The sequence below is a fragment of the Papilio polytes genome, unplaced genomic scaffold, assembly GCF_000836215.1.
Source record: "Papilio polytes unplaced genomic scaffold, Ppol_1.0 DF821845.1, whole genome shotgun sequence".
NCBI lineage: Eukaryota > Metazoa > Arthropoda > Insecta > Lepidoptera > Papilionidae > Papilio > Papilio polytes.
In genome coordinates this window covers 1,487,548-1,512,619 of record NW_013527359.1, presented here as the reverse complement: position 1 = coordinate 1,512,619, position 25,072 = coordinate 1,487,548, and the positions used below count along the sequence as shown (strand labels likewise).

The following is a 25,072-nucleotide window of genomic DNA, read 5'->3' as shown; positions in this document are numbered from 1 at the left end:
TATCATCTACATCTAAGCCAAATTCAATCGAAATCAGCCGTTTAGGCTAGCCGTTCCGCTGTTTAGGCTACAAACATTCATCCAACTAAACTTTCGCATTTATAATAATAGTAAGTTAGTTATATCCGATTATTATAGACATGTTAAAACAGATTATTTAAAATGTGGTCATGATAAAAAAAAATCCTACTTTCTCATCTACTCTTTGACTTTTTGATTTGTTTGTTCAGATAATTTTGTTTTATTCTAATCATCCGGCATCGAATTTGAGTTTTCTTCAAGTGTTCTTTGTGTAGTTACAAGCTTTTTAAATTTATATGTAGTGATACAGTTCTTCACATTAAAATACGTATCAACATGATTACGGATGTACGAAGTGAATCGAACTAACGAATGTTATCAGAGTACGTACCTTTTGTGTCTCCGTCATTTATCACAAGGCGCTGTAACACGACATCGTGATCGATTTAGTTGACGGCTTGATATTGTCGTCTACAAATAAAGCCTCTAACACACTCACGAAAGCGAAGAAATGAAGCGATGTCAAATTTGATGTTGTAGGGAACCATTGAACAGCTGACTGCCATGCTCATTAGATCAGTTTAGTAATTACATTAAGGGACTACCTAAATTACTATTTTATGACTGTAAACAGTATTGATATACGATGACAAAGTGAAATTTTTGTTTGCATGTCTTTTATGTTTCGTTTCGCTTTGACTCTGGTTCGCTTTTGCGGTGTGTTCCAAGCCTAAAACCGGATGATGTATACCACACATGTCAACGTGCCTGATCTCCTTTGTGTGATTGCTACAATTTTTTTCACCGTCTATTCCTCTCGAGCTTTTGACACCTGTAATTTAGAGCATAAATCACTTGTCACGTGTGTACTTGTGTCCTAACACGGTAGGAATGTGACGTCATAATACAGGTTATGTAATGCCTGATGAGGTTTGACAGCTAATGTTATCGTATTTGACAGACCCTTGAAAAAGAGCGCACACCGAGCGTTTAGTTGCGCTTTGATTCCTATAAACTTATATGGAGGTGCGCACACTACTCGATTTTTAGTTGTGCAACTAAACAGTTGAATTGGCTGCGAAACAATCGACTGTTGTGCACAGTTGTGCGATAGTTTAGTCAAAGGTGTGCGCCAGCTCCAATACTATTTTTAAAATGAATAACTTAAAATATAAATATTTATGCCAGTTTCAGAAATATAACAATATCAGGGTATAAATACTGTTTAGTGTGTGTTTTAGATTTCATTCGTCGTAGTAACAAGTTATATTGTGTCGAGTAGACCAGTCTATCGTCTTCTAAAGTTTGCAAAAAAATAAAGTTATAAAGGAATGTTTGAATAATTTTATGCAATCGTCTAACAAGATTTCGGTCGCAGACAGAACGTCAACAGCTATTTATTTTTATTACCGTCAAATCGATGGGAATAGCATTTCCTAGCGGAGTGCGGGCGCATTGGCGACGACTAGGTTTACAGCCGCGTTATCGGTTCAATGCACTCGCGAATCATCGATTTTTCTGAATACATAATGATGTGACGACGAATATATTTCGATTATTCCGTATGCAGCGACGATGCCGCGATTTTATGCTATAAAATCGATTACACATTCTAATTAAAGTTGGAACGAGAGACGAATGCATGAATCTTTTGTTATTTAATATACAAGACGGTGTTTGCTGTTTTTATACCTAAATGTTATACGAAAGTTAGCATAAAATGTCTTTGTCCAGGTAAAGGTATTAACATTTTCTACTGATGGAATTTCAAAGTGAACACACATAACAACAAGTGAACACAGATATTCTGTTTGTAAGTAGGTGTAATGCGTTTTATAAAAGGTTTTACGTATGGGATAATATACAAAGAGGTCTTGCTCTAAAATATAAGTCAATCTCAACTGACAATATAAACGATTGAAGATACTTATTAGTTGACTTTTGACGTCAACGGAAAGAAAATATAGGCAAATTCTTGGAATATCACACTAAAATTTATTCAGTGTAACTTTTCTTTAGTGTTAGCATAATTTCGTTTTAAGTTAGTCAACCGACTTGCAAAGTAAGACTTACCTTGTCGCTACAATCCTCATTAGACGCGGTGTAAAATACATTCAGGCTAAAGCCTAAGCCTCTAATCACCTCATTAGTGCATTACGGTTAACAGATCATATTTCCATTTACAAAAAGGACAGACTTTTAGATATAAATATATCGTCTCTTTTCGAAGAAACGTCAGCATATTGACCTCAAAAGGGATATAATCTAATTTGAAATGCGGTAAATTGCAACATTTTATGTTTTTCGAGTCGACAGCGTTAGGACACGTGGGCGGCGACACACATATATCTGTGTAATTCGTTTCATGAGCTAAGTCAGACAATTGTACAGGTTCAATGCACCTATGTCTGCTCGGTGGGGCGCCATTTTCCGTTTTCCACGTGATGTGAACGCCCCCTACTCGTGCACACTCGATGTTTAAATATACTGTCTCATTACGATGTTATATTTAAACTAGAATCCCCGTCTGTCGTTCGTTACGAGTTTAAAGTTTCGTCTCAATAAATTTCCTTCGCGTTTAGAATTTCAAATTTCAAACTCCGCTCTCTGTTGCGAGACCTGTTCTACACAGCAATGCATCCGATAAATGTATCGACTAAAGATTTTATAAAATGTTTATTCATAACGCCTAAGTTTCGCGTCGATTAGAAGGTCCTGTAGAGGACCGCAGTAAAATTGAGATAATTATGCGACGAGTCCCATCGACTTAGTTTTATTTACACACATAAATGTTCCCTGTGAATAAAGTTATTGAATATTCTTACAAATCAAATGTTCTCACGGAACGTTGTAAAATAAATATTTTGGTGCATAAGAAAAGTAGGAAATTTCGTATATTTCTAAATATTAACGGTGCACGCAGAAATAAAACTAACATAAAACCGACTTTAGCGTAATAAATCATAATTTAATATCTTTACAAGAGAAATATTCATATAAAATGATGTTATAATAATTTATGCTGGTTTTCTATCCTTTTAATCATTTTTCTAACATTAAAAAATTCATATAGATAGCAGTCTGGTATTATAAAGGTAGTGTTGCAATTTATAGCAGCGTAGGTCGTAATTAACCACCCACAGATGTCGATTGTCGAGCGTGGTTGCTCCTAGCGAGATGGCATCATATCTAGGAAGCTAAGCAACAAACAAGACGCAATATGGGTTCCTTGCCTTACACGGTACTACGGATAATGACTCTGTCAGAATACCATGTTTTAAATGATTTGTGCATTGCTTTGCGTCTAATATTAGGTACAGTTTATTGGTAAGGTTTATTTGTAATTAGTGGATAATTGGATGGAGAAAGGAGTGGGTGGGCTATAGAGTAATAGTTTGAAGAGCGTACTTTTGAGTAAACTATCGCAGAACTGTTTAGTCGCGCTTTGATTTCTATGCGTATTTATGGAGGTGTGCATACTACTCGATTTTTAGTTGTGCACAGTTGAATTTCCTGCGAAACAATGGACAATCGCACAACAGTTGTGCGATAGTTTAGTCAAACGTGTGCACCCGGTCAAACCAGACGAATAGTTTTATCCGATTGGTGTAATAGAGTTTAATTGCTTCACGGCAATATTTTTATCTGTGGCTTGGGTTGCCATTGCCATTGCTATACGAGTGTTTAAATAATACTGTAGGTAGTTAAGAAAACTTGTCAATCTAAAAATAAATTGTCAAGAGATTTGATGGTCAAATGTCCAAATGTTCTTATTTGGATACGAGCGGTTTAGGCTATAAAATGTGACCCATACGACCTTAGGACAAGGCCCAAAAGGGGCGCAATTTAAGATTATTTAGTTTGTAAAATCTCAACAATATGGAAGTCACTGCTCTTATTCTTCGTCGTAAATGTGAACTCAGGGCATTTTATGCACGCGGCAACTAGCATATAAACTGCTGTTTTTGTTCTTGTGCATGAATAATTTTATAGCTATCTAACCCCTCAACGTTTCGTGTTTGATAAAAAGACTTTTTGTTCATTTAATATTTTCGATATTTAATTCATATTTAAATTGTTGTTTGAATCTTGTATGTGAACAGGAAATTACTTGTGGTAATTTTATCTATTAAAGTGGTCAGTGATATTATACATTCACGTGTTATAATTAAATGTGGTTAGAGATAAAGAAAATTCCCTGTTTGTCTTATGTTTTTCATTGCAGCTCTTTCGGATTAATTTTAAAATATCTCAATTTTTTTCATTAAAGCTTTTTCTCATTTTAATTAAATTATTAAGCAGCAAGAAATCTACAACTCTACTAAGGTAACGAACACAGTCATCAACAAACTATGCACTTAAAAAACAGTAGGCTACCTTGCGTCGTTCGAACAGTTGCATTATTATATTATTGTGTAACGTTGGGGTCAAATGATAACGTTATATAGCTCTGATAAGCATGCATTCAATAAAACATTGAAGCAGTTGTACGAGTGGCCCTAATAGACACGATAACGATGTTAAGGTTAAGGAACTACAATGCGGTGTGAATGCGCGATGCAAGATGCATTGCATTGACTATGCAGTTTGCGATGCGCGTTTTACCGTTACTGACCCAGCGCTATTACTAGTGTAGAGTTAGGAAGCCTAGACTGGACTGACATTCCATATATTGGAATGGATTGACAGCATTGTACAGTATACTGCATTCCGTTTACATTGATAACAATGCGTGTAAAAACTAATGATGAGGAAATCAAGATTTTAAACTAATTATACCCAATTTATACCTATTATTGATGCAAAAGGGTAAAGTTTAGTAACGTGGAAGTCTCTAGAAGATGAAGCAGGGAGATAAGACTCCCTCTAAAGACTGCATCATCATCTCCCCTATCTTATTCTACTACCGTAGGGTCGGCGAACCTCTGGAGACTCCAATAATCTAATATAAAAATTACTAAGAAAAATACTATGTTGATAGCTGCCACCCCTAGACCGAGTCTAGATCATCTACTTGAGTTCCCATATCTAGTAATATAATAATAAAATACGTAACCAATGTATGTAACAGCTAAAGCAATACACACAAGTACATGTGTCATGCGACATGAACTTAAACAATATAGAGGTGACTTTGAATTCATTGCGTTATCAGAAGATGTTTATTTTAAAGTCGAATAAGCTGTGCACACTGCACCACTCTGTTTGGAATTAATTGAAATTCCTTTTGTGATTTTTACATAAAATTGCTTAAAGACATATAAATAGTTAACTACAGCCCGCGACTACATCCCTGTGGAATTAAAAAAAACCAAAGCCTACGCGTTTTCCAGACTATCATCTACATCTATGCAAAATTTCATCGTAATATAGCCGTTTAGACTACAAACTCTAACAAACATCCATCTAAACTTTCGCATTTATAATATTAGTATAATGTCCTAGATGAACATTACAGCAGTCTATATATTTATTTACGAAATATATTTCCAGTTTGTTCTTTTAAGATTGATGTACCCATTTTTTGTTATAGCAAATTCTTCGGTGATGTAATTTATTAAAAAAGTTGAGTGTTTTTACAAGAAGGTGTCTAAAATTATCGCTTATACAATCAATCCTTGATTATGTCGAATTTAATGTGCTTGAAATAGTAGGTGTTGACGTAACTTTGTAAATGGGTCGCGTTATCAAACCGTGCACCACACCTGCGTACACGCATCATTATAAACTTGCATACATTACGGTACATGCTGTGTAAACAATACTAGGTAACTATTGTTATTCAAAATACCATAGTTTTGTTGTAGATCTGTCGATGACCTTTATATTTTTTTAATCTAGAAAATTTGCTACATCTATATCGCATGGGCGTCACATCCATGTTATGCTTTAATAAAATAAAGTCTTCATTACCTCTTATATTTTCTTCCAATTTGCACAGAATAACCTTACCAATATGGCCGTCGTGTCGTCGAGCTAATGCAACACCCTTATTTTGACATCCGACTACTATCCGATTATTAACATAACAAGCACAATTACGACATTTTAAAACCATAACATAAATATTTTAAATAATGTTTTGGATCACAATTACAAAGCTCATATCGTTATTTCAAATTATGACCAATGGTATTGATTTATAGCACAGACTAATAACCTTCAAGAATACAGAATACATCAAAATAGTTAAAACGCTAACAATCGAATTTTTTAAATTTAATTAGAAACTTATTTACTGTTATTAAAGCAAATATTTACCATAGATTTGTTGTAGAACTGTAGATGACCCTTAATTTTTTTTTTAAGAATAGAAAATTAGCAACGGCTATGTCGATTTGTGTAAATTAAATTGCAAACATATTTATATTTGTAATTGAAATGTTGGTTACCAAGGACGTGGAATTTTAATATGAATTTTGTTTGGATCCCTGTAACTTATGATTTTTATAAATGCCACTCCAGCTGCGTTTCTAATTGATGGGACATAATTACTTTAATTATTCGATTAAAGTGATTTCGGGTTATCTTCAATGAATTTTTATAATGCCAATATGTCAAAAAAAAAAAACGTTTTTTATGAAGCGTAGTAAATTTTTGTGCCAAATGGTTGTGAATTCATTTACTTCAAAAATTAGTATAAGTAAATAACAACTTGTTTTATTTTTCAACGGACTTATTAGACAGTAAATGTATATAATTACATGAGTATTGTAATTAGTATACGGTAGCGTGTTTTCGAACTCACGACCGGTTCCGCCCATCCATTACATTATCTCAGTCACTTATGACTAAGGCAGTAAAACAATAGACACGCCTAAAACCATTTAAAACACTTCCAACAGTAAGGGGAAATGGGAACCTAGCAACGCGGTAGAGATAAAAATAGATAGGTATTTTACGAAGTTCTAGATAAGCCATTATCGTTAGAAATTCACATAAACTGTGTCATACTCTGTGGTTTGTTATCTATGTGCTTTGGTTTAAGGTGGTTTAGTAAAACACACAGGACGTGATTGTAGGTCGCGATATAATGTTGTCAGAACGGCAAGTGCATTAAGTGTTCGCGATATGTGTTATCTGACACTTGTAAGTTTTTAAGTTCGCTTTATAAGAAGTAACGTCTTCCAAATGTTTTCTATTTAGAGTTTAAATGTTTGTAGGAAAGTGATGCCGAACCACTTAAAAATTTAAGTTGTTTAAAATGATTCGGACTCCTGTAACACAGGTTCGCCACCTACTATAGGAGACAGAGCCCTACAAATTTGTCAACTTTTTAGAACAATATTTTTTTTATTACTCTATTTCTTGTTACCTCTTAACACAATAGGATAATCCGTGCAAGAATATTCTCGAGATCCATTTGTGTGTTCCCACATATGGGTACACGATCGTGTGTGTACATGTATAGAACATTCGCTAGGTCAATTCGTTCTAATTCGCAGACAATTCTGTACCAGTGAAGAAATGGATGTGGGCAGTCATGTAGGTGGCGGCCTTGCGAACGTCGGTTAAACTTTAACAATTAGACTAATACCATCCTTCGTAAAATCGACTCTAAAACGTTTATAAATTCAGTGCAAATTTGCATCCGGTAAGCCGTCGACGAATTTGGCGATGGGACAGAATTAATTACGCCTGTCTGTCACGTAGCTTACCAAATAAAGTACAAAGTATAACGTCGCTGACCATATATGGTCAACGGTCAGGAAGGAATAGGTGTGATCGAACTCGAATATGAGCTGTACAAGATAGCAACTAATGGTATATTATTTATTCCGTTCCGTCGTATTGTAATGCAATTTCGGTGCGCGCTTCCGATGTCCGGTCGCTGGCGAGTGCGTTGACCTAAATCTTAGCTTGACTTTTAAATACGTTTAAGTAACCTTGAGTTATTTCACGGTTAAAGCTACTTGAAGTGGAGAGAGCTTAAGGTAGTCTATTTGAAATTATCCGTCATGGTGTAAGCATGAGGAATTTAAGTACAGTTAAGTTGAAATTATAAAAAATGTATTAATTGTAATCTAAACACCAATTTTTGTGTATCTCCTAGGTATACAATGTTTTCAGACTTGATAATGTAAAAGTCCCGTATAAGACTAGTTCCTTATCGATTCAGTCGCGATGGTTTTGAGATAAAATCGTTTCACGAAATCGATTTCTCGCTCATGAACTATTCATGCGCATTCGATTATGCGTAATTGCGGTGGAAAATCTATGCGGAAAATTCTTAGAAACGAACGCGGGTCGACGCGCATTTATTCAGCGCATGCATTCTGCTGGGCGTTATGAGTTATGTCCTAGCTTTTACACGAGGGTAGTACGCTGCCGTAAAGCAATAGCAAAGTTCAGTACTGCTATTGTATCATACGAGTTGTGCGTTAAAACTAAAGCAGTACTGTATTAACCTACTACTGTCTACGTGTGAAACTAGCATAATTGTACAGCTGATATAATGGACTGCATTGAAATGACGTGTGGGCTTATACCGGTTCAGCGTCTTGTCTTAATGTATTAGCATAATACCAACATAACATATCTAATATGCGAGAGATTCGTATTATGTCAGGTTGATTCCGCAACGCTGCATCGGATTTAATTGTTTTGCTGTTTAACTACTAAATTTTAATTTAATAATAGTCAACTTCCTTACCTAGAATAGAGCTCTAACAAGAATAAAGAAGTTAAATTTGACGATAATTTACTCTTAGTGATAGGATGACGTGAAAGGTTGAAAAAACCTTGCTAAAATATACCAAAAATATTAACATCCCTCTATTCTCATCTTTTCCTCAATGAAAACCCACGATAACTTGCGAGGAAAAATAAGCAATAATGCGAGTTGCAATTTATTAGAATTTATTTGTCCGTTTGTTCAAAATCTGCATACGTTTTGTGAGCGCTCGATTCGTGGAACGTGTCCCGAATAACAATTGTACGGAATCGTGGCATGTAATTGTTTTTGCATAACAATATAATGGTTAACTTGAAAATTTAAAACCTAATTCGTGAATAAACTGAAATACAAAATGTACGTTGAACGAAACACGAACGTAGGTTTCCTAATGAACGTAGGAAGGAGAAAAACAAATGAAAAATCATATTTGGTAGATTTTGTACTTAGTAATTGTATGTTTCATAACAGATAATACAAGTAAACCTACCGGAAGTTATATTCTCAAGTCATTATACCGGAAATCAATAGTCATTTATTATGCTGATACTTTGTCACAGTACACTGACCGATAGCTGTTATTTTAGTTATCTAATTAAAATTTTTAATGCACCTTTTTATAGGTACATAATATTTAATAAATTACTAGTTACTTAGCGCCGTTACAACTAGTCCCATGTCCCATAGATGCGATAAAACCAGGAAATCGCTTTTTGTCCCAGTAACGGGAATAGTTCAACTACCGTTTGTTCCTATGATTTCTATGCTATATCTTTTAAATCATTTATGCTTTCATTTTTTTTATATTCACAATGTTTAATTGTTTTATAACCTTACATTTATTATTTTAAATGTCTAGACTCCACACAACCTAAGTCTAGATCCTGAACACAAAGAACAATACAAAGTCGATATTCTGAATCATACACCACGCCCGTCTGTTTTGAAAATCTTTCTACCTGGGTTATTTACATGACATAAGCTATAATAATAGGTAATAAACGAATATGCGGAAAATAAATGTTTATATTATATTTTCTGTAAGATTTAAACACTATTGAATTAAAAATAAAATAAAAGTAGAAAGTTTTTTCAGGACATAATGTGGAGGGTTACTCATATTAGCCGTAGGCTGTTTCAAAGGTGACATGATTAAGAAGGGAGCGGCTAAAATGACTTTGTATCGATTTGGCAGACGTAAAGTTGGTTTATTGTTATTGCATAATAGATAATTTCAATCTGACAGATTTTGCACACTGCATTGTTGTCTCACTGTGTTTATAAATAGGTCACTCGTTGTGAGACAGGAGTCCGTAATTAATAGAACACGATATGTTACTTGTGATTGCAGTTGCATGTTGAATCGTTTTAATGTACCGTAATTGTAAACGATAATATTCTTGTGATATATGATCTTTATGTTACGTGATAATATATCTAATACAATGCGTAAATTAACAAAAATATTGATTGTCTATACCAATATTATAAAGAGGATTAGTATTTTTGTATGTAATCGATTCACTTAAAAACTACTGCGCCGATTTCAAAAATTCTTTCACCACTAGAAAGGCAATTTATCTGTTAGTAACATAAGCTACATTTTTTAATTTTACGCGGCCGAAGTCGCGAGCAACAGCAAGTTAAGTATGAAATAAAGCTATTTTAGTAATTTATCGAAATAAGTGTCATGTTAACTAAGTGCGCAGTTGTGCTAAACAATTCCCTTAATATCGATCGTGTACTTTGCTCGTCTGCTTAATATCGTCAGTTAATGCGTGACGTCATGACTCCATCGGCAAATTTGCCCACGAGTTGTACCTTTTTTTATTGATATAGGGATGATAGTATTGTTATCGATGTGTTGCGATAGAATTAACCGTTATGTCCAGGAATGTGTTTTATGAATTTCTTTTGTTTTTCCTTTTTTTTTGTTTTTTATTTGTAAAGTGCTTTAGCTCCGGTAACTAGTATGAATCAGCAATACTTTGACGTTTGCAATGATTCACCGGTCGAATGCTTGGTGAACTTTAGTGGTGGGCCATTCCTTCAGAGATTGTATTTTTGGCAATGTCTCCCGCGGTTGATGGCGAATCAACGCGTTGTGATTTATATTTTTAAATGAATACTTGGGAATTGGCTTTTTTATTTTATTTGTACATATTCCTCTTACTGCATTATTTCAATAAATATTTTAACAACATTTACCACTATTTAGGTTTAGTTAAAAAGTACTATTATATCATTATTTGTTTTATCGAAAAGTACTTTGATAGCAATTATGAAAATGTTATTAAAGTCAAATTTACGTACATGTTTTAAACGGAATATTACCGAGGTACATTATAGCAAATTTTTAGGCTAATTTGACGCTAATTTCCACACGAATTGAGATTGCATAGCAAATTATTTATTGAGCAGTGTAAAGATTAACTTTTGTCTTTAATTTAAAACTGATCGGAATAGACAAACCTATATGTCTATGTCTAGTATCACAGAATTTCGAAAAACTAAGTGACTATTTGAAAATATGGTGACAGTAAGCATATATCACGTGGCGTGATAAATGTACCAATGAATCAGACGGCACGCGCCATCACATCTGGCTAGTCTACGCTTACGCATTAAAGATATATGTAGACGGATAAATTGATGATAGTATCTTTAATGCTTTCTAACCTCTTAAAGTAGGAAATATAAGAAACAAATCGAGACCCATGATATTTCTTAGTTCATGTTTTTTAGATCCAAAACATTCGGTCTTCGGGACTGTTGTGACTTGAATATTTGAAAGTCGTGGTAGCGTTGACTGTTTTAAGATTGACAACTGTTTTATGTATGCAAAGCTGAAACACAATGTCATTTTAGATAGATGAACATAATAATGTTTGTTATTTATATTTACAATTTCTGTGGTTAACCTCGTCTGGCATGTTTTTGTACAATAACAATAATAGTAATAATGGAAATTAAATTTAGTAAATACATATGCTATTGTTTTTGCTTAATATTCCTGTAAATTTATGTGATATTAATTACATTAATTTATTATTTTCCTCCAATTAGTAATAACATTTATTTTTGACGCACTATTCGTTTGACAAAAACAAACTAAATACGATATTGTACAGTGTTTATTAAAGGTATATTTAATTAAAGTAAGGTTTTCATTGCAGCTATACGTCGAGGCACAGAGAACCAGCCGGCGAAGAAAGCCAGGGCAGAGGGTGCAGCTAATGACGGCACTGGGGGGCGAGAGCATCTCGCCTATACGTGTCTACTCCGAAACGAGCTCCTGGGCGCAGAGATAGATGAGTTAAGAGGGCCAGCATGTGAGAATAGGGCCGCATTAGGCGCTGTGCAGCTTGCTTCCGCTGCGACCGCCGCATTATCGTATTCACCGCGCGTCTTCAAGTTCAGAGCTCCTGTGCATAGTGCAGAGGTAAGCCTTTAACAGATATTTCCAACTATATTACAAACCTATTAACTATGCTCTGAACATAGTCCATTTACCAACCGAAAAACTATAAAGTCGACATAAAAAAACTTTTGTACCCTATTTTATCTATATGGACTGATCGAGTAAAGGTCCATTGTATTTACATAACTAGCTTTCGCCCGCGACTCTGTTTTTGTGGAAGTAAAAAAAAAGTGAGTAGCCTATGTGTTGACGATCCAAAAGGATATGAAGGAAATAAAACTTGACGAACAAGCCTCTAAGATAGAAGAAGAGTAGCCTATATGTTCTTCCAGACTATCCTTGGCTACAAACTCTAACAAACATCCATCCATCTAACTTTCGCATTTATAATATTAATATGAGTATGATTGTATGCTAAATGAAGATAAAGTTGTTGACTGCCTAACTGAACATAATAAATAATAAGTGTTATTAAATTAAAATGATTGTATGTAAGTGTGTGAAAGTGATAAACAAAAGTCTTTTAATTGTAATGTGACTGCTATCTTATTTTTGACGCCAGATAGCGTTTAGAAATTAGTGGTTCGATGACAATACTGACGGTCCCAGTGATTTATGTATTCGGAGAGTCATTAATATATATTGCATGTGGTGCAGTAAAACTGCGATATAATAGTCGTTTTAATTCTCTTATTATGAATATTCTAAATCCTTTAAAATTTAATTAGTGGCTATTTGAGATAAAAATTAGCATTCCTGTCTTAATTCAATTCCGGTCTTTGATTTGCTGCTGAAAATCATTCGAAACATAAAATACGTCAAAGTTTTGGTTTTAATTTATGAAGAATATTAGGGTTTTTATACAACCTTACGTTTGATGTATGTATTTTTTTATGATTATGCCATAAATTTATTATTGACAGCAAATTTGACTATAAACGCGAAAGTTTAGATGAATGGATGTTTGTTAGAGTTTGTAATCTAAAGTGCTGAAGGGATCTCGATGAAATTTGGCATAGATGTAGAGCATAGTCTGGACGAACACATTGGCTACTCAATTTAGTTTTTTTTAATTGCACGCGGGTAGTTACGGGCGAAAGCTAGTACAAGATAATGCCTTGTTTTAACTAGGCCAGTTTACCGAGTAAATAAGTAGTCGTATATTCTCGTCTATATCGACTACTCAACTAACTTTTCGTCGTTAAGACACGTTTAGGTAAACAGCCCTATTTTAATTTCAAAATAGCAAGTCGAGTATAGATTTTATAAGTAGACATCAAATAGTTGTGCTTTAATGTTTAAATTGGCCTTCTGCATATTTTTATATTCTTTGATTGATTCTAGACGGAAATTTAGCTATCGAATTTGGCATCGCAACACACACTAGCAAATAGAATTGCATGTCCAATTAACAGCTTTTATCGAAACTTGAAAAAATCGAACAATATGCGATACCTGTGTGCATATTTGGCTGTGTCTAATTGCACCTCAATTTGGTTGAGAACCAATAAAAATAAAAAAATAATTAGTAATTTGCACGTTTTTCTCGAATTGGCAAAGCGCACAGTTTTTTGTTGAACGTTTAATTTATCGCGCGCATCATGAAGTCGCGACGATAAATTTCGTTTCGAGATTTGAATGCCGAATGTCAGGGACCGGCTTTTGATGCCTGCATTTTATTTATGACCGTATCACTCTCGTGTAAAAGCAATCTTTTTTACAATTTGATGAGTTATTTAAGAGATATTAAGGCACCTCTTTATACATTAGCAGAGGTTTTATACCTCTTTGCATGTTTATTTCCAATCTAATTACCAACCGTTTCTTCCATTTATGATAATTATAACTAACAAGATAAGTTGAGTGGTATTTCGGTAATAACTGCGTTTTTAAATTAATTCGCTGACCCCTAATGATCATACAAATTGAACATGACCTTTTTAACCCCGGCAATATTGGGTTTATTTGTCGGGGTTTTCAAGCGCCAGTATTAAATGTAATTTGAGCTGAATCTCAAATCGATATCTTTGCCATGTATCGATTTTAAATAAATATAATTCTGAAACGAGCGTTTTATACGATTTTATTTAAGGGTCAAACGACTATGCGAATATTTCGAGATCAAGAAAATGTCGGCCATTATATCTTTATAGCTTCGTATTTATTTTCATGCACTTTTGTCAAACTTTTTCTATCTCACAGTTCAACGACATGTCTTTTTTGTGGTCGGCACATTGAAAGTGAATATTTTCGATCCCTTCATTTAAATTATCAGGATGCAAGGATTCCTTCGCCCAGATTCGCTTTTGTTTGTATCTTGTAGTGTTGAGTTTTACTTTGAGGGTGATAATGCAGCGGAATTTAACCTTTTAAATTATGTATTGAATGGGACTCTCGTGTATCCTCGGATACTGTCTGACGTATCTACCTGTCTTCTGCGAATTATTTTAGTTTCGTCAATTTTTTTTTAATTAACATTACCGATTCCAAGAGATTGAATTGCCAATGCAAACATAATTAGCGCGTAATGTAAATGTGATGCGAAGGTGCAAGCGGTTTTCTTTTTAATTTTTTTATTCGTACACGCGTTCCCTTGCGTAAGTGACGGCCGTATTTTGCATGACGTTTGTTTTTTATGGTGCATAAACATTGACATGATTGGCATATTTCTGACACAGGAAGTCATATTTATGCTTGAAATAAGCTGCAATGAATGAGAGAACATCGTGCACCGGTACTGTACTGTTCCCAGTTCGTGGTACAAGTTTAATAACCTCCAAAATCAACTTATTCGTGAGGTAAATGTGAATTTAACTAAAAAAATATTCCAAGACTACGTCACTCTTGCTAGTTCCATATTGTTTCTTATTCTTTTAAGGTCTTTAAAGCCCTACTTCACTTTAATTGAACTAGATTTAACGTGTGTAGTTAAAACTGTGAATTGAATGATTTACTTGACAATTTGTTGCGGGTTTTAGGTTTGTCCTTAAAATTGTTTCTTAAATTGTAATTAAAAACATCGATTTATTCGGAGTACATTGTTTAATCTATGTCTGTATGTCTGTCTGTAGTACGTATTGCAAATAACTCAAAATTTACTGTGCCAATTTCAAAAATTCTTACACCGTCAGAAAGGTAATTTATCTATGAGTAACATAGGCTACGTTTTTTGTATTCAATAATATTTTAAGCGGACAAAGTCGCGAGCAACAGCTAGTAATGTAATAAAAATAATGATGTAGTTCTTTCAGTGTCAAAGCGGCTTACCTTTGTCTTGTAATGTTACCGGTGAATTAAATCCGCGCTTCGATTGTGTAATACAAGAATGATATTGTATCGGATATCGATGCCTTTGGTGACGTAAAAGCCGATGGTAGCCAGATCAGCGATTATGTTTTGTTTAAAACTGCATCGCAATCTTGATTTGAAAAACAACACGTGTTGGTACATATTCAGTGTAAAATGTTTAATATTTCTCACTAAAAACGTGTCGATGTTTTTTCTAATCTAAGCAACTTAGTTTCTCTATCCCTTTGTAAATATTTCGTCATCAATTTCGATTAACACTTTGTAACCAGGGGTCAACAACCTATTTTTTATGGTCCGCGTAGAATATTTTCATTATAGTGCAGAATACAGTCTGATGTCGGTACTTTAGAATTTTTCATTTATTACTTCTCAATTGTAACATCAAAATGTAGTAAACGGGGAACTACACGTTGATACTACCGAATAAATTTACTTGAATAAATGAAGTTTTAAAAATGTATGCATGCGGACCATAGATTGTGCAGCCCTGCTTTGAATCAATAAGCGAGTTAACGCTAATCAAACTGAACGTTCAGTTAAATAGCCCGCCGTTTCTGTGCAAAAATAACCTTTGTGTGTCAATTATCGCGGACGAAGCGTTTAGCGAGCCGGTGACAATGTGGATGCGCTAATAGTACCAACGCGAAACTTTTTATGATAATTTTTATACAGAATGCAAATTTATTTCGTTGTTTTTTTGAATATTTATAGACGTGCATCTTTTTTCGTACGTCCATTACACGTTCGATACAATGCTATTGTTTTTTTTTTAAACATCGGCAAGATATCTGTCCAGTCATTTGTTGGCCTGTCTGACATCACTCAGTGACAACGACCTAAAATAATAATTTATTGAATTTTTACGTTTAAACGTTAAGAATATTGATTGTTTTGCGGCGGTGTTTGTGTAAAGATTTTACGATCGGTGTCCAAATATTGAACGTGTCTCAAATGTGCTGGATTGCGGTTAAATTTCGTAATTACATTTAGTATTGAAGGGTTGTGTTTTATGAGGGTTCTTAATTTAAGTACGTGGTTGTTATTGAAAACATCCGATAAGTCATTTTTGTATCATCATCACCACTCACTGTACGTCCCCACTAGACGTGACTAGACCATAGTCAACCACGCTGGCCAAGTGCGGGTTGGTTGACTTCACACGTACCTTTGAATTTAATCAATTTCACGATATGTTCACGTTGAATCACGATGTTTTCCTTCACCGTAAGCACATTGGGTAAATTATGTACATATGAAAATTCGAAATATCGAAAATCATATTGGTACATGGCGGTATTCGAACCCAAGACCTGTAGATTACAAGTCAAGTGCTTTTTTTTTCTTTTTTTTTGGCGGCTTTATGCCGCCCTGTCGTTCCCCTGACGTATTTTTTAATCAGGGACCTGGGATGTAGGTGTTTCTTTATTTTATAAGTATAGTAAGTTTTAACCTAAATTAACATCTACAATCTTAACTTTCGCAGAAATATCACAACTTTTCTAAAACTAATCTAAAAATATCTTACTATCTTACTTCTTACTGTCTCACTAATCTTACTAATATTTTTAATGCGAAAGTTTAGATGGATGGATGGATCGATGGATGGATGGATGGATGGATGGATGGATGGATGGATGGATGGATGGATGGATGGATAGATGTTTGTTAGCGTTTGTAGCCTAAATGGCTGAACTTATCTCCATGAAACTTGGCACAGGTTTAGAGCATAGTCTGGAAGAACACATAGGCTACTTTTTATCCCGGGATAAGTTAGGTTCCCCTGGGATTCATTAATTTAGTTTTTTAATGTTTACTCGATCATTCTGCAACGGTTCAACATATCTTATTGAAATTTGGCACAGATATAAAACAAAGTCTGGAGTATACATGGGATAAGCTTCATCCCCGAGAAATGTCCGGTTCCAGAGGGATACGTAGCTTTTTGTTATTTATATAGTTAGTATGTTTTCTAATACCACGCGAACGAAGTCGCGGGCAACAGCTCGTAACATATAAAACAAAAACATTGTGGTATTAATTGAAAACAAAAAAAGTTGAATTTGCGTCCATATTTTATGAAACCTTTTGCGTTCCTGGGTAAAGTTTAACTTGTCCTATCTCTAGATATAACAGTTTTGATAAATGGAATGCATATACGCTAATACGATAAATAATTTTTAATAGATAAGGTATAACAAATGTGATTTTTAACACGTCTCAGCTAAAACTTGTTCTTTTTTTCTTATTAGAAACGCAGTCTTTTGTCGCCTTGCCATATGAAATTTGTCTTTCTATTTAAAAAAAAAACATGAAGCGAATAGTTTTACAATGTTAATATGTTTTCGACTTTTTTTTATTTTTCAAGTCCGACGATATAACTGTATTGGTTATTATTTTAGTATATTTATGTGTTCTTTGTGACTTGGTGATAATGTTTCTATCGCGCTAATGCTTGTTTTGAAATGCTATTTTTTAAGTATTGTGGCTGTTTCCGATAATAATATCGAATGGGTAGGTTATTTCTTTCCCTATGCACTTTTAAATTTATTAGCTGAGGTAAGAAATCATTTTATCCAAATAGAACTAAAATATTATTGAATAAGGTATTACTAATTTACTAATGCAGTGTATATTTCTTCATAAGAGATCTAATAACCGGAAATAATTATAAGGTTATAATTCTAGTACACGCTTCTAATATAATTAGCCTAGTTAACACTTGCTCTCGCCACTGCGTGCGATTTCATTATTTTTAGAACTACAGCATAGAGGAAACATCAATGGTTATCTTTAGCTCGGATATATTTAAAAAAACTTACGGTAACATAACTTAATTCAAAATTAAAATAAGGGTTTTCTGTAAGAATACAGTTATCTTATAAAGTAGAATTTAATTAAGCGAACTAATTTAAAAGTATTTCGTCAAGACGCAAAGGAAATAAAATTAAAAAAATACACACAACGAAAACGATTCAATGTAGTATCCGTAAAAAAATCAGTATTGATTAAATTAAAAAGAATAAAAAAAATACAGCGAATGTATAGCCGCGTTCATTCGCGTTTCTCTTAATTAGTGTTTTTTTATTGATTCGAACATCGAAATGCATTAGCCTCACGTCACTCTGTGGTGTTGATTGCCACTCGGCTGCCGGCTGTCGACAAGCTAATAGAAAAAGTTGCCGAATCCGGCAATCTCGGTGTTGCCACTCTTGGCAACTTCGTGTCGGAGTTGATAGGTCGTCTAGCAACGAGTTTATTAAAATGTGAAATTATTTTGAACATTGGCAAGCTGCCAATAGCTCACGATGTTGGTAAAAAAATAAACGTCGATATTTATTGAACATACGTTATTGAATTCCAATAGAAGTGTACACGAATTTTTTTATTCCGTCTGAAATTACGTAACTGTTTAGTCTGATTATTCACTGAAAAACAGGCTTTTATTTTTGCTTGTGCTATTGCACTTGAAAGTATTAAGCTAGCGTTCAGAAGGCTAATTAAATGGGAAATCCGCTTTGTAGGCGTTCTCTGTAGTTATTTATAAATTGATGTTTAGTAACCGCAGTAATTAATGAGATACAGAGTAAATATTTAGCCGTATATCCGCTCCCCGTGCTTCTAAACTATATTAGGAAAGTTATTTTCAGGACGCCAGTACACGCTTCAGATCTTCCCTCTGTCGAACCAATGGAACGATAAATTGATTTTTAACGTGTCTTCTAAGAGCGCGCACACTTTTGATTAATCTATAGCACAACTGCTTAACCGCGCTTTGATTTTTATGAGCATAAGTAGATAATAAATGGAGGTGTGCGCAGTACTCGATTTTTAGTTGTTTTAAACAGTTGATTTGGCTGAAACAATCTACAATCGCACAACAGCCTAATCAAAGGTATGCGTCCGCATTAAATGAATGTTAATAAAAGATCTGAAGTTCCCGAAACTTTAATAAAACAGTTTAACCTTGAACTTAACTCACAGATGATTTTTAACATGTCATTAAAATGTTAAACTTTAATAGTTTACTGAAAAAAATAGTCGTAACAAGTATAAGTAATTCGTTCTTGCATATGTTAACAACAGCTCGGATGAAGTAAAAAAAATAGATCGTGCAACTTGAGTTCATTGACTTTTTAAGTATTCAAACCAAGTTGGTATTTACAAAAATACAGTCACTGCAGGCATTGGACTGACGCGTGACAAAATATCTCTCGACTGCGACGTAATTGTTAATGCTATAAAAAACGCTTTATTTCCTTTTTGAATGTCAGACCATGTAATAATAGTTTCATTTATATTTCTAATAATCACTCTGTGCATTGGTTACTCTGTGCGATTATCGTGGAAAGTGAAGTAAATTCCAAATATACAGAAAAAAACTATTAAAACTATTCATGAAATTCTATATCTGTCGTATAGGTGCCACCCACAGTATTACATGTGGTCAGAGTCCTGAATACAAATTCGTATTCTCTTTTACAATGCATTGGCATTTCTGATTCAATTCTCAACACTTGTCATATAAACACTATAGCTGTCGGTGCATACTTTGAATCCTAAAACAACTCCTTTCGTGTATTGTAATTTATTAATGCTTGCAATTTTCGGTGCCAACAATCGGTTTTAACTTTGCTTACGATCGATTTGTGGAATGATTTCTAATCAAACGACACATTGTTTCGCCGTCGGATTTAAAGAATCCTGACAATATATACGTGATTAATTTTAATACAATGAAATTAAGAATTTAAATGTATTCTTTATTTTTGAATATTTTGATTAGCACAAATTGCACGGTTTCGTAGAAATCGACTTACAAACGCGTGATAAGTAACTTTTTCTCCTCTATTGCAAACACTTTGTAACTTTAAATTATTGCGTCACTTATTTATATTTCTATTTAATAAGCGATTAAAGGTTTTTAAATTTTAAATATTGCATTTATATATGACACCATTAGTAACGAGAGAGTAACAAAAACTAAAGGTTATCAACACGTATTTGTCTTTTTTCTGTTTTCCTCACCATCCTTTGCTTGGTTGCTATATCAACTCTCAATTACCGTCCAAATCGATTAATAAAAACCATATCAAGCTGATCAGATCGACGATTAATTAATAATTACAAAAAAAAGGTCAGATTAAGTTTTGCCACATTTGATTGTATTTAATTCGAATTGGTAATGAGGTAATTCAATGAATGGCACGGAGTGCGCCTGCGCAGATACCGACTGCAATTATAACCCGCCCAGGCGCGACGAATCGCACGTCGCGTTCACATCTAATGCTTTTTGTTAGGAGTCCTTGAACGGATAAAAGTCTAGACGTTTTGCAATTTACAAATTTTTCGGCCGCGCATTTCAATGATGCGTGTGATCCCAGGGTTCATTGGTCCGTTAGTATCGCATCGAAACTGCTTCGTTTTTATTAATCCTCTCGAGAGAGTCGACATCGATCCGTGATTGAAATTTTCAACGCACGAAATGTACACCGTATCGTATTTTTGCAGCGCTGCAAATAGCTATCGTGGCCCTAATCTGGTACTAATGCTAATCGTAAACTGCCATCATGGAAAATTTAACTGTTTCTAAATGTAATCTGTTCACGGTATACCTGTTAAATGGGAGGTTCCTACGAGAAAGGATATTTTGCAAGGAAATCGATTCGAATAATAGTTTGCGAAGTCGATCAGCGTGACCGTGCGAATTTAAGTGCGATCTCAAATCGATAGTTAAAATTAGAACAAAAACCGATGTAACATCACTTAGCTACTGATAAATAAATACAGTAATTACTTCAAATGCTAGCGTACATTAGTCTCTTAAAATATCTGCAAGGCAACACTTAGAGTGATCAATGATAAAAACCTTTTAAAATGATACACCGTACCCGATTGTTCGTATTTGCTCATCAAAATTTCATTATCAAAGTTTTTTGTTCCGTGTTCAACCAAAACAGATTCAAAAGTTTAGTCTAGACTCACGGTCATTGCCAGGGGATGATTCGTAACTTTTACATCGTTCATTTCTATGAATGCATTTTTTCTTTTCGCGTCCATGAAATCGATTTCTTTGTTGGTTGTTTTTGAACACACGGCCTGTGGTTGGCTGCCGTTGTTTTTGTAATCTAGATCATGTCTTAGATTGTCCTCCGAATTGCTGCACAGTCACGTTTCGGAATCTATTGTGTAGATCGTCTTATACTTTTCCGATGACATTTCGATATATTTTTCGTTAATTATATCGATTTTTTATCGACTCATGATTATCTACATCACTCATCATTCTAATTGTTTGAATCATTATTTCTATGTCAATACTCTCTAAATCTCTCCTCGACGTGAACGATACAATTCATTTCCAGATGTCCAATGTTATCCGATAATCGGTGTGTACAGTTTATAATTATGACAATGTTGTTGACGCTCGTTGTATTACGTGGCTTATAGTAATGACATTGACCAGTTTGTATAGCACGTGTCTAGTACTGTTTGTATCTAGACTGGCAGTGTTGAATTTAGGTCTTATCACAGTTCGTTTATCACTATTGTTATTCATATCGCAAAAAAACTATGCTACATATGCTTTGTTATCGAGTTTGGCTTGTAACGTATGCATATGGTGACTAAAATCATAAATTATTGTAAACTTGTCAAAGAAATCTGGATATGCAAGATATAAATATGTTCGACGACTATAATTTTATGAGATATTTCTTGTGATAATTAATTGGATATTTGACGATCGGACGTTTTAGATTACCTTCCAATATTAGCAGTAAATATCTGGATGAGCTTGCATACTATATTTGCATTTTTATGACCATCGTACAGACCTTTTCCTATAAAATTACATATACGTTTTTTCCTAAGCGCTAAATTATTTTTGTTTATTTACTTAAATTAAATATCGGAAGGTAAACAACCTGTTTGAATCTACTTAGCGTGGCTCCCGTGTCATCATCAGCCATTGAACCGGTCACCAGAAGTGGCCATCCGTGTCCACTTACTGTCTTGTTTACAGAAACAACATCTACTGGTACGCGAGGGAATTTTTGCGAGACTCATCTACGTGGCCTTAATTTTTTCCGACTATTTACACAGCCTCATTGTTTGTGAAGGCTTTTTACTGCCGAGGCCCGATAGGGTTGACAGTACTGTAAATGGACGTTATGTTGATATGAATCGATCTATAATGCGTTAATTTAAAAATGGAATCAATTTTACAATAAGGGGAGATTTGATACACAAATGTTTATGTGTATGTCATTAGATATTATTATTATTATTGTAAATTCGACTTGAGTCATATCAAGTTCAAGTAAGTTATGTAATCGTTTCAGGGACATTGAGAAAGTATTAAGTAATACGGAAGCTGTGATAAGATGAGGTCGCCAACCTCTGATGATGACGTTTGTCACGCGCTGATACGCGACTAGTCCAAATAAAGAATCGTGTTTGAATAAGATTCGAATGGCATTCTTCTATACTAATATGCAAGCCGCCGATGACTTATGTCCGTCTCAGCCGTTTGAATTCATTATCATTGTTTGTATGCGACGTAAAAGTTTTGTTTAATTTGAAACGAGTTCCGTGTTTCAGATTTGGTATTCTCTTCGTACCGTGCGGCTAGTAGTCTTGAGAACATCTCTGGTGCTATATTTTTTATTGCAACACCTACAACGTGACCCGCTTACGGAACCATCCAGGTCACAAAATGTGCCATTCATTTATAGCGCCAATCAATCTGTTATCTCCGATCTAGTCACTAGTTGGTGGATTTCTAGCTTTTTATGCGTCTGCCGTGTGGGGTCGTCGACCTTTGATTCTGATTGCTCATTCATCTTACATCATTGTGGTTTGGGACGTATTAAAATTTTTCTTTTACCTTTTCTTAAAGCGTTGTCGTGTCATTACTTTAATATTCTCGTAATGCATTTTGTCTGCGTCGGGTCATATCTAATCTTGTAAGTCATTTCTGTTTCTATTCCGCTGATGTCTGTTACCATTAGTGTACGGATTTGCTAAAGTTTCTACAATTGAATACATTTCATTAAATGTAATGCCAGTAATTGAAATAAACATGGATCTTACGCTATCACGAAATAGATTAAAGGTATTTTTATTTAATAGTTCTATTTTTTTAGCGGTCGATTTCTCATGGTTCGCGGTGGTTGGCGTTGCGGTCTAGACGTTGTCATCGTCACCGATTGTGCCATTGTGCGGTCTATTCAAGTTGCTTTTTGTCTATTAGTCGTGAATGAGGCAATCACATCTCAGGAAGTTGGCAATTTGTCGTATAGACTTTGTTCGCCAACACCACAACTGTATCAAAGATTACTATAGTCACGCCATGTTTTACCACCTAAGACACTTACAGCATAGTTTCCTCGCTTGTCTCTAAGTGTACCAAGTTCATTACGTTTTTTAGACACTCGAGAAGTTTTTAACTCGAGTTCGGAGCTAACCCGAAGCTAAATGCGACTGTATTTTTATAAGCGAATAACGTGACTAGCATGTAATGACTTAAAATGTTCTTGTACGTAATTTATTTGAGATGAGATTGAGTAAAAAATCACTATTCGCCTAATCAAAACAACATTAGTCAAACAAATTGTTTAGAGATTCGGATGTTGTAAAAAATTTTAGGAAAATTCTTTAGAATACGTATTACTTAAGATTATTGAACTTTGTAAGAGTCTATGTATATATATTATACTTTAAATCAGTATTGACTATCACAGAATCCCCTAAACTTTACTTGTATTTATTGCTAGTTGGTTGGTTGGAATTTCTCACGGTTAATTCATTTCTTGAAAAAACAAAATCTAATTACCGATTACTTTGAATTCTAACAAGCCATTGTCACGATAAAGATCATTTCAAACTGTCTAGACTTTCGCATTACTTATTCTTTATGCTGAGAACAAGGGGTATAAACGGAGTCGTTCTCTTAAAACGGTCACATCTTATGCCGGCGCTATCGCGGCTCGATCTCAGCTGACGGGGCTTAGCGCGTATCCTCAAAAACCAGTTGCACTTCCCTGCAGGCGAATTTCGGCTTACGTAATATAATGATATGCATTCGTTTTCAAGCATGGTCCAAGGCCACTGCCAGACCACGTGGGGGCGGGACGATCGCCGGACCAATATCTTAAGTGGCAGTTATGAATTAATCACCGTGCACAACGTGATGCACTTTCAATCTTCAATTTACCGTTAGAATTCCCGTTCATAGACTTTCGTTCGCTTGCGTGTTCTACATTAGAATACATTGTATCGAAGGGTGCGAAATCTCGTTACAAGCCTTGCATCCTCGTTTATCTTTTTTATCTGCAATATTTATTGTATGTTCGACATGCATGTTTATTGAGCACGCATCTTATGTTTTTACGTAGGCGTTGCAACCCAGTTCTGTTTGCATTTGAATTCAACTAATATGTGTACCCACTGAGCGAGCTCGTTGTTCCACGTTTTTGTTTTCTTTACCGGACGGACGACACCTCCTATATAGTCACCCACGCTTACACGTATTATTCTATTCAAGTCGAAAAAGGTCGAACATTAGTCCAGAACGCATATGGCGACGGCGACCCACGTCGCCAACGAAATTCGCAGCAGTTTTATGAAGGTGTTATTCATCTAGATTA

At 34.6% G+C, this 25,072-nt stretch overlaps 1 protein-coding gene across 1 annotated transcript in view; it reads left to right on the top strand.

Moving 5' to 3' along the window:
* The window catches only part of LOC106108148 (fizzy-related protein homolog), a 52,022-nt gene that overhangs the window by 18,940 nt on the left and 8,010 nt on the right, over positions 1-25,072 (top strand). The window contains exon 2 of the mRNA XM_013289238.1: positions 11,872-12,137. Within this exon, the coding sequence (XP_013144692.1) occupies positions 11,872-12,137 (266 nt within the window). The remainder of the gene's footprint in view (positions 1-11,871; positions 12,138-25,072) is intronic.